This window comes from Scyliorhinus torazame, chromosome 2 (assembly GCF_047496885.1).
Source record: "Scyliorhinus torazame isolate Kashiwa2021f chromosome 2, sScyTor2.1, whole genome shotgun sequence".
NCBI classification, from domain to species: Eukaryota; Metazoa; Chordata; class Chondrichthyes; order Carcharhiniformes; family Scyliorhinidae; genus Scyliorhinus; species Scyliorhinus torazame.
This window is the reverse complement of record NC_092708.1, coordinates 99,376,028-99,390,550: the sequence shown is the minus strand read 5'-3', so window position 1 is coordinate 99,390,550 and position 14,523 is coordinate 99,376,028. Positions and strand designations below refer to the sequence as shown.

General features: G+C 44.0%; 1 protein-coding gene across 8 annotated transcripts in view; it reads right to left on the bottom strand.

Annotated features, from left to right (window-relative positions):
• baz2ba (bromodomain adjacent to zinc finger domain, 2Ba) overlaps nt 1–14,523 on the bottom strand; it is a 603,362-nt gene that overhangs the window by 67,869 nt on the left and 520,970 nt on the right. For all 8 annotated transcript variants that reach the window (XM_072474620.1, XM_072474664.1, XM_072474673.1 and 5 more), the window contains 2 exons: nt 11,916–12,060; nt 310–986 (listed from right to left, as the gene is read on the bottom strand). In XM_072474620.1, the coding sequence (XP_072330721.1) occupies nt 310–986; nt 11,916–12,060 (822 nt within the window). The remainder of the gene's footprint in view (nt 1–309; nt 987–11,915; nt 12,061–14,523) is intronic.

Genomic DNA, 14,523 nt, shown 5'->3' with positions numbered 1-14,523 from the left:
GTAACCATAGTTGAGTTACTTCCTCTGAGACACAGAGGGACTCAAAAAAATTAACTGTCTCGTATATCTTTCAGAGGAAAATTGACAAAACATGGCATTCAAAACATTTCATTCAAAAAATTGTAAATGATACTTGGGAAATACAAAAGCAGAAATGGATCGACCCTTTCCAATTGTTCGAAGTAATTAAATATTTCAATTTCTAAAACAATTAGTATTGCAAATGAAGGCAGAAAATAACTAGATTTTGTGTAATTGAGCGAGTTAGGAAAGATACTAGTTACATAAATAGAAACAAAGATTTCACACCTGGAGTGCTGATAATGCAAAAGGGTTGAGTCCCAGTGCATTCTGCAGGGATCCTGAACCCAAAAGCGGAGATGAGGGCAAAGACTGGGAAATAAATTGAGATTGTGCCATTTGTTCTGAGGAGGCTGGAGGCACATTTGTACAGGTGATGGAAGATTCATCACAAGGCATTCTTGGTAAGAGGCTGAACCACTGCCCACCTTTCTCTGTAAGTACTTTCAGCAACTGGTCATTTTGGAGTAAAGGAGAATTGTAGAGTTTCCCTGTGCCAGTTATCAGTGGGTTAAAGAGGTTTGCACACGAGTCCATTTTCTCTGAGTTGCCAGATGGAATTGTAAGCTGGGAACTTGAGATGGAGTTCTGAGAGTTACAACGACCAGGAGATGATGGAGTGGCAATTACTTGGTTCACATTTTGTTTCTGAGTCACAAAGTCTGATTCAGGAGGCATTTTTGCTACCTCTAACAGCTTACTCAGTTTAGAAAAAGAACCTGGCTTTTGCAAGAACAGGTTAGTACTACTTTTTCCTTTTGAATCACTTTTGCACAAATCGTCACAGTTGGTTGCTGAACAAGAACTGTTTAATTTCTCTTCAGGTGGCTCAGAAGGCTCTTCCTTAATCTGAAAACTGTGAGCATTTTTTAGTTTCTCTCTCTCTTTTGTCATCTCTTCAGAACCTGAAATAATAAATTAGTTTTACTTACAGTTCAAGATACTCACATTTGTACATTAAATATTGATGCAGCAAAGGGTTAAGTGGCATTGTATGCGACACAAGTCCAGCTTTTAGCTAATTTGGATAACATACACCCAAATTACAGTAAAAAGAAAATAAACCACAAGACATTTACATTAAATAACGTGAAATTAAAAGATGTAAGCCAATAGCCATATCATAAATTTTCACATGACAAAGCTAACCTTGTGATCATAATCATTTGATTTAACCACTTTATAAGCCTCACAAATCTGGAAAATTCAATGGCTTACTGTTATAACCTCAATGGAGGTCCCGGGATCAGGACGAGACGATTTCTCATGAACTTCCCCTTTAAGGCAGTCAGGATTCCCCCTTTAAGGAGGCAGAGTTTCCCTTTTACAAGGAGAGCCCCAGCTGTATAAAAACCTCGGCCTAGCTGCAGGTCGGGGAAGGAGACTCTTAGGAGAGTGGAGGAATATCACTGTTTTGGAAAAAACGTTGTACTTTAATTTCTACCATTGTCTACGCTTTCTGCTTTTCGTGGATTCAACACTTGTATTGAATCATTCATAATTTGGCCGCGTGATCTACTGATCCAACAAGATCACCTACAGAAGATGGCCAATAAGGTGATCAAAGTGACCTCAACAGGATTAAATGTCAAGCCAATAACAACTTCTCCAAATACAGGTGCAAAAAATAAACTTCCCTTTCAGCAAAATTCATGCACTTACATATCTATCTATATGTGAACTTCCCTCACACTTTGTGCATAACTTTAGTTACTTGACTAGAGAAGAGAGCCAGACAAAATCAAGATAAGCATTGTAATTCTCTCATATTCCACTACCTCCCAAACGTAAAACACTGAACACCAGCAGCACAATTTAGAGGACCAATAGACAACATCAATGTTCAGGTTATTTAAGATGCTTCATATCACTTGCGGTAAGCCACAAGGTCTGTAAAGAAGCAGTTTCATAGTCAACTGGAAGCACATTGCTCTTAGCAACACTCTGCAATTAACAAGATGGCATTTCCTGTTGCTGAGAACTATTCTCTACAAAGAACAAAAATGGTTCTCTACAAACAGCATTCTAGTTTCTGTGTTCCACCATGGCAGATGCTCACCCAATAAGCAACTCAAATTGTCAGTCCTATGTACATCCCAGGACCTTGAGGTTACATAGTTAATGCAGCTCTAGTTAATTAATTTACCACCTGTGTTTCTGATGGGTTAGAAATGTCCCCTTGAAGCATGAGACAGAATTGTGCATGTGGCAAAGTACAGCATCTGCTATTAGAAATGCATTTATATAGCACCTTTCACAATCATTCCACAGTGATTTACAGCCAATCAAGAACTTCTGAAGTTGTAGGAAACATGACTACGTTTCCTATTCGAGCACAGCCACCTTCTGTGCTGTACCTATTCTGCTTTTTGATGATGTTGATTGAAAGATAAATATTGGGAAAGGCACTGGGGATAATTCCTCTGCTTTTTAAAAATTCATTTACAGGATGTGTCGCTGGCTAGGTCAGCATTTATTTCTTTGAAATAGTGCTGTGGGACCTTTTACATTCACCTGAGAGGCAAATAAAGCCATGGTTTAATGTCTCATCTGAAAGATGGGACCTCAGACAGTGCAGAGCACTCGATTAATACTGCATTGGAGTGTAAAGCTAGATTTTTGTGCTCAAGTCTCTGACGCACAGCTTTGAGACTAAATTGTGAGTATCCGCATCTTATCCATGACTGACACATTATGGACCCATGGCAAATAGTTGCATTGATATGTAGTTGCTCAGGTGATCCAGTGACACTGTTTCCAGAGCAAAGGCTTTGTCGGCTCACATCCAACAATCATCAAAATAAAGATGGGCTCCACATTGATTTCACATTTGTCTGTGTGCTGCAGACTATTGTGTTCACCTGGGTACACTTCAAAAAAACATTTTTAAAATAAATATTTTTATTAAAGTTTGCATTTTTACACTACAGAAGAAATGGATGAAGCGGTTATAATATACAATTTACACGTCGTTCTTTTTCAGCACGCTCCCCCTCCTTCTGCTGTCTCCGGGTCCTATAATAGGCCCTTCCCTTCACCGTAAATGGTTAGTTCTGCCGTTTGTTTTATTCTTATAGCTTTGTGAGGGGCCCTCTGGTCCCCCGTGTCGGTTTCTCCCTGGGTTCCCCTTTGACGTTTCCTTGGTTTCGCCCCCAGTTGCCCCCCCTCGTTCCTATCTGCTTTCTGTGGCCCTGGTGGTTCCCATGCGCCCCCCCCCGCCCCCCGCCTCCCCCTTCCCCCCCCCGTTCTATCCGTTGTTGGCTTCAAATAAGTCTTGGAACAGGCTGATGAATGGTCCTTACACTTTTTGGAAACCTTCTTCCGACCCTCGGATGGTGTAGTTGATCTTCTCCAATAGGTTTGCCAGTCATCTGCAGCTGTGGATGGTGCTGCTGATCGCCAGACAAGCAAGATTGTCCGATGGGTGATTAGCGAAGCAAATGCAAGGGCATCGGCACTCTTCCCCATATGAGTCCAATGCCCCGAACACTCTTGGGCACAGCTCCACCCTCATCCCCACAACTTGACCACTGCCTCGAAGAAGGCTGTCCAGAACCCGACAAGTCTGGGGCAGGCCCAGAACATGTGTTGGTGTCAGGCCACCCTGGCACTGGTCACATTTCTCTCCCCACCTCCGGGAGGAACCTGCTCATTTTGGTTCCATAGAATTATCATGGAATTTACAGTGCAGAAGGAGGCCATTCGGCCCATCGAGTCTGCACCGGCTCTTGGAAAGAGCACCCTACCAAAGGTCAACCTATCCCCATAACCCAGTAACCCCACCCAGCACTAAGGGCAATTTTGGACACTAAGGGCAATTTATCATGGCCAATCCACCTAACCTGCACATCTTTGGACTGTGGGAGGAAACCGGAGCACCCAGAGGAAACCCACGCACACACGGGGAGGATGTGCAGACTCCGCACAGACAGTGACCCAAGCCGGGAATCGAACCTGGGACCCTGGAGCTGGGAAGCAATTGTGCTATCCACAATGCTACCGTGCTGCCCACACGGGCACAGCCCGGGCACACTCTTGTCAGGTGTGCTCTGTGCACCACTTTAAGCTGCATGAGGCTTAGCCTTGTGCAGCAGGAGGTGGAGTAGACCCTGTTCAGTGCTTCGCTCCAGAGTCTCCACCCTACTTCCATCCCTAATTCTTCCTCCCATGTTCTGTCCAGTGGGGAGCGTGTCATAGAATCATAGAATTTACAGTGCAGAAGGAGGCCATTTGGTCCATCTGCACAGGCCCTTTCAAAGAGCATCCTACTGAAGCCCAGGTATCTACCCTATCCCAGTAACCCACATTTTTTAGACACTAAGGGCAATTTAGCATGGTCAATCCACCTAACCCGCACATCTTTGGACTGTGGGAGGAAACCGGCGCATCCGGAGGAAACCCATGCAGACACGGGGAGAACGTGCAGACTCCGCACAGACAGTGACCCAGCCAGGAACCAAACCTGGGACCCTGGAGCTGTGAAGCAATTGTGCTAACTACTATGCTATCGTGCTGCCCACTCTTCCTTTCTAAAAGTTGTCCGTATATCTCCCTGTATTTCACTTTTTTCATACTGTCCGTATCCAGTAGCTCCTCCAATATTGGGTCTCTTGGGGCCTATTGAACCTCGTCATCTCCTTGCGTAGAAAGTTTTTGATTTGTAAATGTCAGAGTTCAAGTCCATTCGGTAGTTCCAGTCTCTCTGCCAGCTCTTCTAAGTTTGCAAGTCTGTCCCCTGTGTAGAAGTCCCTAACTGCTAGCGTCCCCCCCATCCTGTCTCCACTTCTTAAAGGTGGCGACTAGTGGTTGTTGCAGATGGGGGACAAGGGCCATGGGGGATGAAGATCGATATGGATCTAAACAAGAAGAGGAACCTGGGCAGTATGTTCATTTTGATCGTCTGCACCCTCCCTGCCAGGGAAAGCGAGAGTGCATCCCATCGCTGCAGGTCCTTTTTAACTTCCTCCACCAGATTGGTCAGATTCCACTTGTGGATCAGTGTCCAATTGTGGACAATCTAAATCCCCAGGTAGCAGAATTTGAGTATTCTGCCCTGACAATTCCTGGAAGCACCGATTTCCCCACTACAAAGGCTTTGATGCGGATGTAGAAAATTCTTTCTCACTTGGGTGCAGGAACCGCCATGGGCCCACTGCCCCATCTGCTCCATGAATGTCCCCAGTTCCCTAGCCATTTCTGTCGTTTTCCCCAATCTGGACTTGATCTGTCCGTCAATGGGTCCTGTACACTGTTAAGGTCCCCCTCCATGATCAGTTGGTGCGTATCTATGTCAGGGATTTCCGCCACGGTCTTCTTTATAAATTCTGTGTCGTCCCAGTTGGGCGTGTACACTTTTACTAAGACTACCGTTGCTCCGTCTAGGTCACCGCTGACCATGACGTACCGCCCCTTGGTCCGTGACCGTCTTTGTCGCCGTGAACACCATCCTCTTACTTATCACTATGGCTACCCAATCTAGCCCTCGTCCCATAGCAGGACTGGTAGGTCTGTCCCACCCAGCCCTTCCTTATCCGCAGTCGGTCCTTCTCCCTCAGGTGCGACTCTTGGAGGAAGACTATCTTTTCACTAGGCCGTTAAGTCCCCCAACGTTCCAGGTGACTATCCTGGTGGGGAGGGGGTCTGTCCTTCACATTCCTACGGGCTCAACAATACTTACCTGGTGGATGCGCCCCTGCACTCTGGGGTTTTCCTTTGTTAGGGGGCCATCCAAAATGGCTGCTGCTGCCGTTCTCTTTTTTTAAATATAATAATCTTTATTGGTGTCACACGTAGGCTTACATTGCAATTAAGTTACTGTGAAAATCCCCTAGTTCCACACTACGGCGCCTGTTCAGATACACTGAGGGAGAATTCAGAATTCCCAATTCACCTAACAAGCACGTCTTTTGGGACTTATGGGAGGAAACCAGAGCACCTGGAGGAAACCCACACAGACACGGAGCGCACGTGCAAACTCCATACATACAGTGACCCAAGCCGGGAATCGAACTCGGGTCCCTGGCGCTGTGAAGCGCTTTTGCCGTTCTCACTACAAGGCTGGGCCTCTGCGTTCCAGGTATTTACTTGCTCTAGGTATTTCTGACAGACATTAAATTCATGCTTAAATACCTCTTTACCAAGGTGGTGTCCAACAAACCTCCATCAAAAGATTACCTGAACGCAGTAGATGCCATTTTGAAACCCCAAAGACACACTTAACACCCAATCAATGGCACTGCCGCGTCCAATTTATCACCCGTAACTGTTAAAGAGTACAGTTCTTCTTGCTTCGGGATATAAATGTTGAGCAACAACTATAATTTTGGAATCAGGTGGTTAAGCCAGGTAAATAAATCAAGGATTGTGGCGTATACAGCTGCAATGTGTCCTTCACATTGCAAATCAGGCACTGAGATGTTATATGTTTCATAGTCTGTTCTTGGTGATCACAGCCAAAACATTTTCTATTTGTGCATCAAATATCCAGATCTGCCTTGATTAGTGCAGATGTGGTTTAAGGTTGCCCATGGGCTTCGTGGAAGATCGAAACCAGAGATTTGTTGCATCAGGTCTTTCACAAAATGTTTGTGACTTAAGACTTTTTACAATGTAGAATACCAAAATAACAAATGCTAACTTGTGTAAGTCGACAATAGTCAAGACTATTACTGACTACTGGGCAATGGATGTTCAATTCAGAATAAGACCTCATATACAATGAAATGGGAAAAGTTATCTGACTAAAGCACAAAGATGTCTGATGTAAAAAGAACATCCAGACTCTTCTCATCTATGCCTCATTACCCAACAGTAAAATAGAGGCATGTGCCATTTGTATGTGCTACCTGGACGAATGAAAGACAAGTATGATTCTAAAAGAAGAACATTACTCCAGATCAATCTAATTATTTTTGAATTTAATGACATTGAAAAATGGCAGCGTGACTCAGGATAAAAAAAAAGAGTTGGAAGGTGCAAGATTTCAGCCTTCCTCCTAACATTTTCAGCCTGTCCATCATCCAAGTACCACCACCACCAAGGCCAATCTCAGCGTGACTAGACTGGCGGGGACGCGAAGCCTCGCCAGTGAAGCGGGAATGCCCGAGCCAACCCTGGAGCGACAGGGACCGCCTGACCACTCAGGAAGGTGAACCCGACCTCGCCACCCCACGTGACCAGACCAACCCACCTGCAACCCCCTCCAGTGACCCTGTCACCACCACCACCATCATCCACGATCCCTCCGAACGTAACCACCTACCTTACGGAAATCCAGCCCCCCATCCAAGAGCAGCCGCCGACCCAGGAAGCGGGGAAAACGCGCCAGCCTGAAGGGAAACTTATATTACGCGGCTTCAAGACCCCTCTCGCCAGCACACTCCTGGCGAACGTTCAAGCGATTGACAACAAGCTGGATGACCTCAACGCCAGACTTACCTACCAGAGGGAAGTGAGGAACTGCTGTGTGCTCAGAATCACCAAGACATGGCTTACTCCGGCCACACCATCCAACCCAAAGGCTTCTCGATCCACCGGATGGACCGCACGATGGCCTCAGGCACGTCGAAGGGCGGGGGTATTTTCCTCCTCATCAACACCTCTTGGTGCTCGGATGTGGTGTCCCTAGCGTGCCACTGCTCCCCAGACTTAGAACACCTGACTGTGAAGTGTCACCCTTTCTACCTCCCAGGTGAATTCACCTCTGTACTCATCACAGCAGCCTACATCCCACCCCAGGCGGAAGTGAAGAAAGCACTTGACAAACTGCACTCCACCATCAACAACCAAGAAAAAAATCACCCTGAAGCCCTGACAATCGTGGCTGGAGACTTCAACCAGGCCAATCTTAGGAAGGTTCTACCCAAACTCCATCACCATACCTCCTGCCCCACCAGAGGTGGTAAACACCCTGGACCACTGCTACACGAGCATCAAAAGGTGCCTACAGCTCCATTCCCCGACCACACTTTGGGATATCCGACCACAAGTCGACATTCCTACTTCCGGCTTACAAACAGCAATTCAAGTGAGCTGAACCAGTCAAGAAAACGGTGCAGTGCTGGTCCGAGGCATAAGAGGACATTCTCCGCGATTGTTTGGAGTCTGTGGACTGGTCCATATTCAAGGCCATGGCAGCTAACCTGGATGAGTACGCAACTACCGTCACAGGCTTCATTAGTAAGTGTGTCGAGGACTGTGTACCAAAGAAGACAATACGGGTGTTCCCCAATTGGAAACCCTGGCTCAACCAAAGGATCCACTCCCTGCTAAAGTACTTGACGGAGGTGTTCAAGTCTGACGACCCAGACCTATATAAGAAATCCAGGTACGACATACGGAAAGCCACCAGGGATGCCAAAAGACAATATCGGATCAAACTAGAGTACCAGGCCAACGACACAAACTCATGACGTCTATAGCAGGGCTTACATGAGATCACAGGCTACAAAGCAAAGCCAGGCAGAATCTCTGGGGCTGGAGCATCCCTCCCCGATGAACTGAACAAGTTCTATGCCCACTTCGAACAGTCAGTGCCACCCGCCCCAACAGCCCTGGACACGCCAATACCCACTATTATAGCCTCGGAGGTAAGAGCTGCCTTCGTGAAAGTAAACCCGTGGAAAGCGAAGGGCCCCGAAGGAGTCCCTGGGCGAGCACTCAGAGCCTGCGCTGACCAGCTGGCGAGTGTATTTGCAAATATCTTCAACACCTCATTTCTCCGCTCAGAGGTCCCCACCTGCTTCAAGAAGACCACCATAATACTAGTACCAAAGAACAACAAGGTAGCGTGCCTCAATGACTACTGACCGGTGGCCCTGATGTCTGTTATCATGAAATGCTTCGAGCGGCTAGTCATGAGACAAATGGGGCCAGCCTCCCAGATGGTCTCGACCCATTGCAGTTCGCGTACCGCGGCAATTGGTCTACAGCAGATGCTATCTCTCTGGCCCCACAATCAACACTCAAACATCTCGGCAACAACGTCAGACTGCTGTTCATAGACTACAGCTCCGCCTTCAACACCATCATCCCGACAAGACTAATAACCAAACTCTGCAACCTTGGACTTGACCCCTCCCTGTGCAGATGGATCCTTGACTTCCTCACCAACAGACTGCAATCTGTCAGATAGGTAACAGCGCCTCCTCCATAATAATCCTCAACACCGGGACCCCCCAAGGATGTGTGCTCAGCCCTCTACTGTACTCCCTAAAATGTGGAGTTGCAGGCGTTGGACTGGGGTGAGCACAGTAAGAAGTATTACAACACCAGGTTAAAGTCCAACAGGTTTGTTTCAAATCACTAGCTTTCGGAGCACTGCTCCTTTCTCAGGTGAATGAAGAGGTAGGCTCCAGAAACACATATATAGACAAAGTCAAAGATACAAGACGAAGGGCAGCACGGTGGCGCAGTGGTAGCACTGCAGTCTCACGGCGCCAAGGTCCCAGGTTCGATCCCGGCTCTGGGTCACTGTCCGTATTGCGTTTGCACATTCTCCCCGTGTTTGTGTGGGTTTCGCCCCCACAACCCAAAGATGTGCAAGGTAGGTGGATTGAACATGCTAAATTGCCCCTTAATTGGAAAAAATGAATTGGGTACTCTAAATTTATTTTTAAAAAGATGCAAGACGTTACTTTGAATACGAGCATTTGCAGGTAATTCAATCTTTACAGATCCAGAGAGAGGGGTAATCCCTCTCTCTGGATCTGTAAAGACTTACTTACCTGCAAATGCTCACATTCAAAGTATCGTCTTGCATCTTTGACTTTGTCTATATATATGTTTCTGGAACCTACCTCTTCATTCACCTGAGGAAGGAGCAGTGCTCTGAAAGCTAGTGATTTGAAACAAACGTGTTGGACTTTAACCTGGTGTTGTTAGGCTTCTTACTGTACTCCCTATACACACACGACTGTGCGGCAAGATTCAACTCCAATTCAATCTATAAGTTTGCAGATGATGCTACTGTGGTGGGTGGTATCTCAAACAATGACGAATAAGACTACAGAAGGGAGATAGATCACCTGGTTGCATGGTGTACCGAAAACAACCTCTCACTAAACATTGGAAAGGCCAAAGAATTGATCATCGACTTCAGGAAGCATAGTATGACCCCCCCCCCGTCTACACCAATGGCTCCGAAGTGAAGATGGTCGATAGCTTTAATTTCCTGGTGGTCACCATCACCAACAGTCTGCCTGGTCCACTCACGTTGATGCAACAGTCAAGAAAGCCCAACAATGTCTCTACTTCCTACGGAAGCTAAAGAAATTTGGTATGTCTGCATTGACTCTCACAAACGTCTACAGATGTGCCATAGATAGCATCCTATCTGGCTGCATTACAGCTTGGTATAGCAACTGCTTGGCCCAAGATCGCAAGAAACTACAGAGTGCGGTAACTCAGCCCAATGCATCACACAAGCTTGCCATCCTCCCATTGATTCTATCTACACTTCCCGCTGCCTCAGGAAGGCAGATAGCATTGTCAGAGACCCCTCACACCCAAGCTTTGCCCTCTTCTAGACCCTTCCATCAGGAAAAAGATACAGAAATCTGAAGACCTGCACATCCAGACATTGGAACAGCTTCTTTCCCACAGCTACTAGACTCCTCAACGACTCTCCCTTGGACTAATTGGTTCCCTGTAAGAACACTATTCACGGTGCCCTATGCTGCTCTTGTTTGGCCCTGGTTCCGCACTGTAATCAATTACTATTTGTTGATGTACCATTTGTCAATGTACTCTGTCGATTATTCTTTTGTCTACTATGTACATACTGTGCACGCTCTTTTGGCCGCAGAAAAATACTTTTCAGTGTACTTCGGTACATGTGACAATAAATTTCAATCAATCAATAAAAATAATAATGTGAGAGGTACCATCCTTCTATGAGATTCTAAAGCAATATCCCATATGTCTGACGAAGTGATCCAGGGGAAGGTTAAAGAAACATAAATTTTCCTCCCTTGACTAACACTACTAATTACAGTTAGCTAGTTATTAATTCCATTCTGACGTTTGTGGCATCTTGCTCTGTGCAATGTTATTGTTGTATGTTCTTACACAACAGCAGATGGTACATTTGAAAATGATTAATAGTATTTGAAGTACCTTGAGATGCTTCAGGAATGTGATATGGATATATACAGTCTTGTTGAAAAAATCAAGTTCAATAAGCTTTTTGTTTGCAAGATATTAGATGGTACAACAAAATCTAATTTACTATTTTTTACAACAGCATCTGTATTGGCAAGCTTAATTCCGATATCAATGTTTTAAAATGGACTGAGCAACAACAATCTCAGTTTAACGCTACAAAGTAAATTTCTTAGTATAGCCATGATTCAATAATTCTGAAGTGGTTAAATAAATGTCATGAGTTTTCTTCTTCTAATTTGTTTAAAGAGTAAAAATAGAAGTATTTTCAAATGAATTAGGCAGAAAGTAAAGTCAAAAGAAAAAGGGACAAGCTGCCCATATCATGTCATGTCGCATATCTCATGGCATCTGGCCAAATAGGTGTTCTGAGAATGATCTAGCCATTCTCTGATGATGTTTATATTGAGAAGGATCTATTAATGGAAAAACCAGGCAGAAAAACCCCACAAGCACATGCCTTTTATCAAAGCAAAATTATCTCAATTTAAAAAATATACCATTGAGTTATCCACTTTCAACTGCAACAGGATTATAGGTTTCTCTAACTTGTCATGTTAGTTTGATTGCAACGTATTCATTTATAAGGATTACAGATACCACAGTAATAAAATTACTTCTAGAAATCCTGGCCAGGTTTGAGACATGTGGTAAAAAAGCTTGAATCACTTTACCTTCTGCACTTTCCATGCCTTCAACAAACACACCTCCACACTGAGGAAGTACCCAGTAGCGTCGTTTATAGCGATCCTGGCCAAATGTCATGGCACGCAAGGAATGAGAGGCTTCAAACAGCTTCTTACGGTACTGGCTTTGTTGCTGTTCAAATAAAACATTTATAGTCAGACAGTGATATTCATCTTTATAAAAATATTTCTACACATTGAGCATGACTTACAAAACATATACTTCTCTGCTTAATTTTATTAGAGTAAACAGAAATGCTGTAATGTGATAAGGATATTCTAATATTCTAAAGTACAACATGTTATAGTGAAAGAAAGTGCAAGATATTCTGTCCTGATTAGTTAAGTTTTTGTTCTGCAATAGATTTGCACCACCACTATCAGAATTTCTATGGTATCTCTAACACAAAAATATCCAGGGACAATGAGATCAACACGGTAGGAAAATATACTGATCCAAAGGAGGTGATATTCAGGTGACTAAAATCCTGACCAAAGAGACGGATTTTAAGGAAGATCTTAAAATAAGAGAGGGAGGTACAGGTGTAGAGGAGCTTAAGGAAGGAATACAAAACCATAAGATTTGGACAACTGAGGTTACAATTGACAACAATAGAGCAAAGGGAAGGAGATACACCCAAGATGTAAAATTCAGAACTTTAGAGCTTGCAGATAGTTGAAGGTTGGAGACAGGGTATTGAAGAAGTTGTAGATCAAAAGGATTGCAGGGATATATGGAAGTCTCAAGAGTAAATCTCTGATAGCGACCCAATAGTTTATTTTACTTGCAAGGTGAAATACTATGGGAAAATCAACATATTGACTCAGTAGAAAATCTAACCTATAAAATATTTTGAGAGTGGTATCTACTCTTGTCCATCCTGACATTACATTTGATCAGCTGCTTCAACTTTCAAATACTGTTAAAACAGAAGGACAAACAACCCATGTCTTGAATCATTTAAATGTGATCCGAATTGGTATCATTCCTTTTTGGTAGAATTTGCAACAAAACCATCCTGAAATAGTAGTCAAGCAATTAAATGTTAATGTTTCTTTGAGACTTATTCCATAGAAATACTGGACTGATAAATTACAGTTAAACCAAAGAGCAGTACTCTTCCAGGTTTGTCAAATGATAATTTATCCAGCAACAGTCAAAACTCAGGAAAACAGTGACGCTGTGTCCCAAAAGCATAATAAATCACATTCACTCCTTGACTACTTGCAACTATTTGTCACTGCCAAATTTGGCTTAATTGGGTGATTGTTTAAGCAATAATAGAGTAGATTGCAGACCAAAAACTGTCCTGCTTTGCCAACAGAGTTAATTAGACGTTCACTGAATAAGAAGTTACATTGGGAGTTAGTGTAAACTATCAAGCAACAATTATGAATAATACAAAAAGAGTAATTGAACAGAAGTACCTCTAACTAGATAAATCTGGTTTCTATTCCCTTCCCAGATACATCAATAGGAATGTTTCTGAACAAATTGTAACCTGTCCCACTAAACCGGTTTCACTTTTTCTTGACGATTATTCTTCCTTTACCTAATCTCTAGACACCTACATTTATAACTCTTCTGCATCCCTTCCTATCCATCAAGAGTATAGTCTATCTACACCTCTGCACTTTTGTTTGGCTTCTTTCTTGAACAGCAACCCTAACTAGTCCACATCAATACATTTCTCCACCTTGCTTATTTTGTTTTCTTTTAAATCCATTCCGTTTAGGGGAATGGAAGCATATGAGTAATGTTACTGGACTAGTAACTCAGGACAAATGGCCCAGAGGCCCAGACTAATGCCCCACAGTCAGAAGTTCAAATCTCACCACAATAGTGGGAGTTTAAAAGAACAGTTACGGCACAGGAGGCGGCCATTCAGCCTGTTGTGTCTGTGCTGGCTCCCTGCAAGAGCTATTCATTCGGTGCCAGTCTCCTGCCTTGTCGCCGCAGCCCTCCAAATGTTTCCTCTTCAGATAATGATTCAATTTACTTTTTGAAAACCAGAACACAGAAAATGCTGGAAAGACTCAGCAGGTCTGGCAGTGTCTGTGGAGAGATAAATATTTCAAATCCGTACGACTTCTTCATAGTCCGATTCAATATGCCTCTGCCACACTCTCAGGCAGTACGCATTGCAGATCCTAACCATTCGCTGCATCAAAAAAGTGTTCATCACATTACCATTACTTCTTTTGTCAACCACCTTAAAATCTGAGTGCTCTGGTTCTTGCTGCTTTCACCAATAGGAGCAGTTTCTCCCCATCTACTCTGTCCAGACCCTTCATAATTCTGAATACCTTTGTCAAATCTCCTCTCAACCTTTCCTTTTCCTAGGAGAACAGCTCCAGCTTCTATGATTTTTCCATATTGATGTATCTGAGGAACTGAAGTTCCTCATCCCGGAACCATTCTTGTGAATCTTTTCTCCACTCTACTTTCTTTACGTACGTCCTAAAGTGTGGTGTCCAGAACTGGATGCAATACTCCAGCTGAGGTCAAACTAATGTTTAATAAACAATTTAATTAATTAGTCTGGAATGAAATGCGAGTCTCATTAATAACATTTATGAAAATACCAGATTGCTG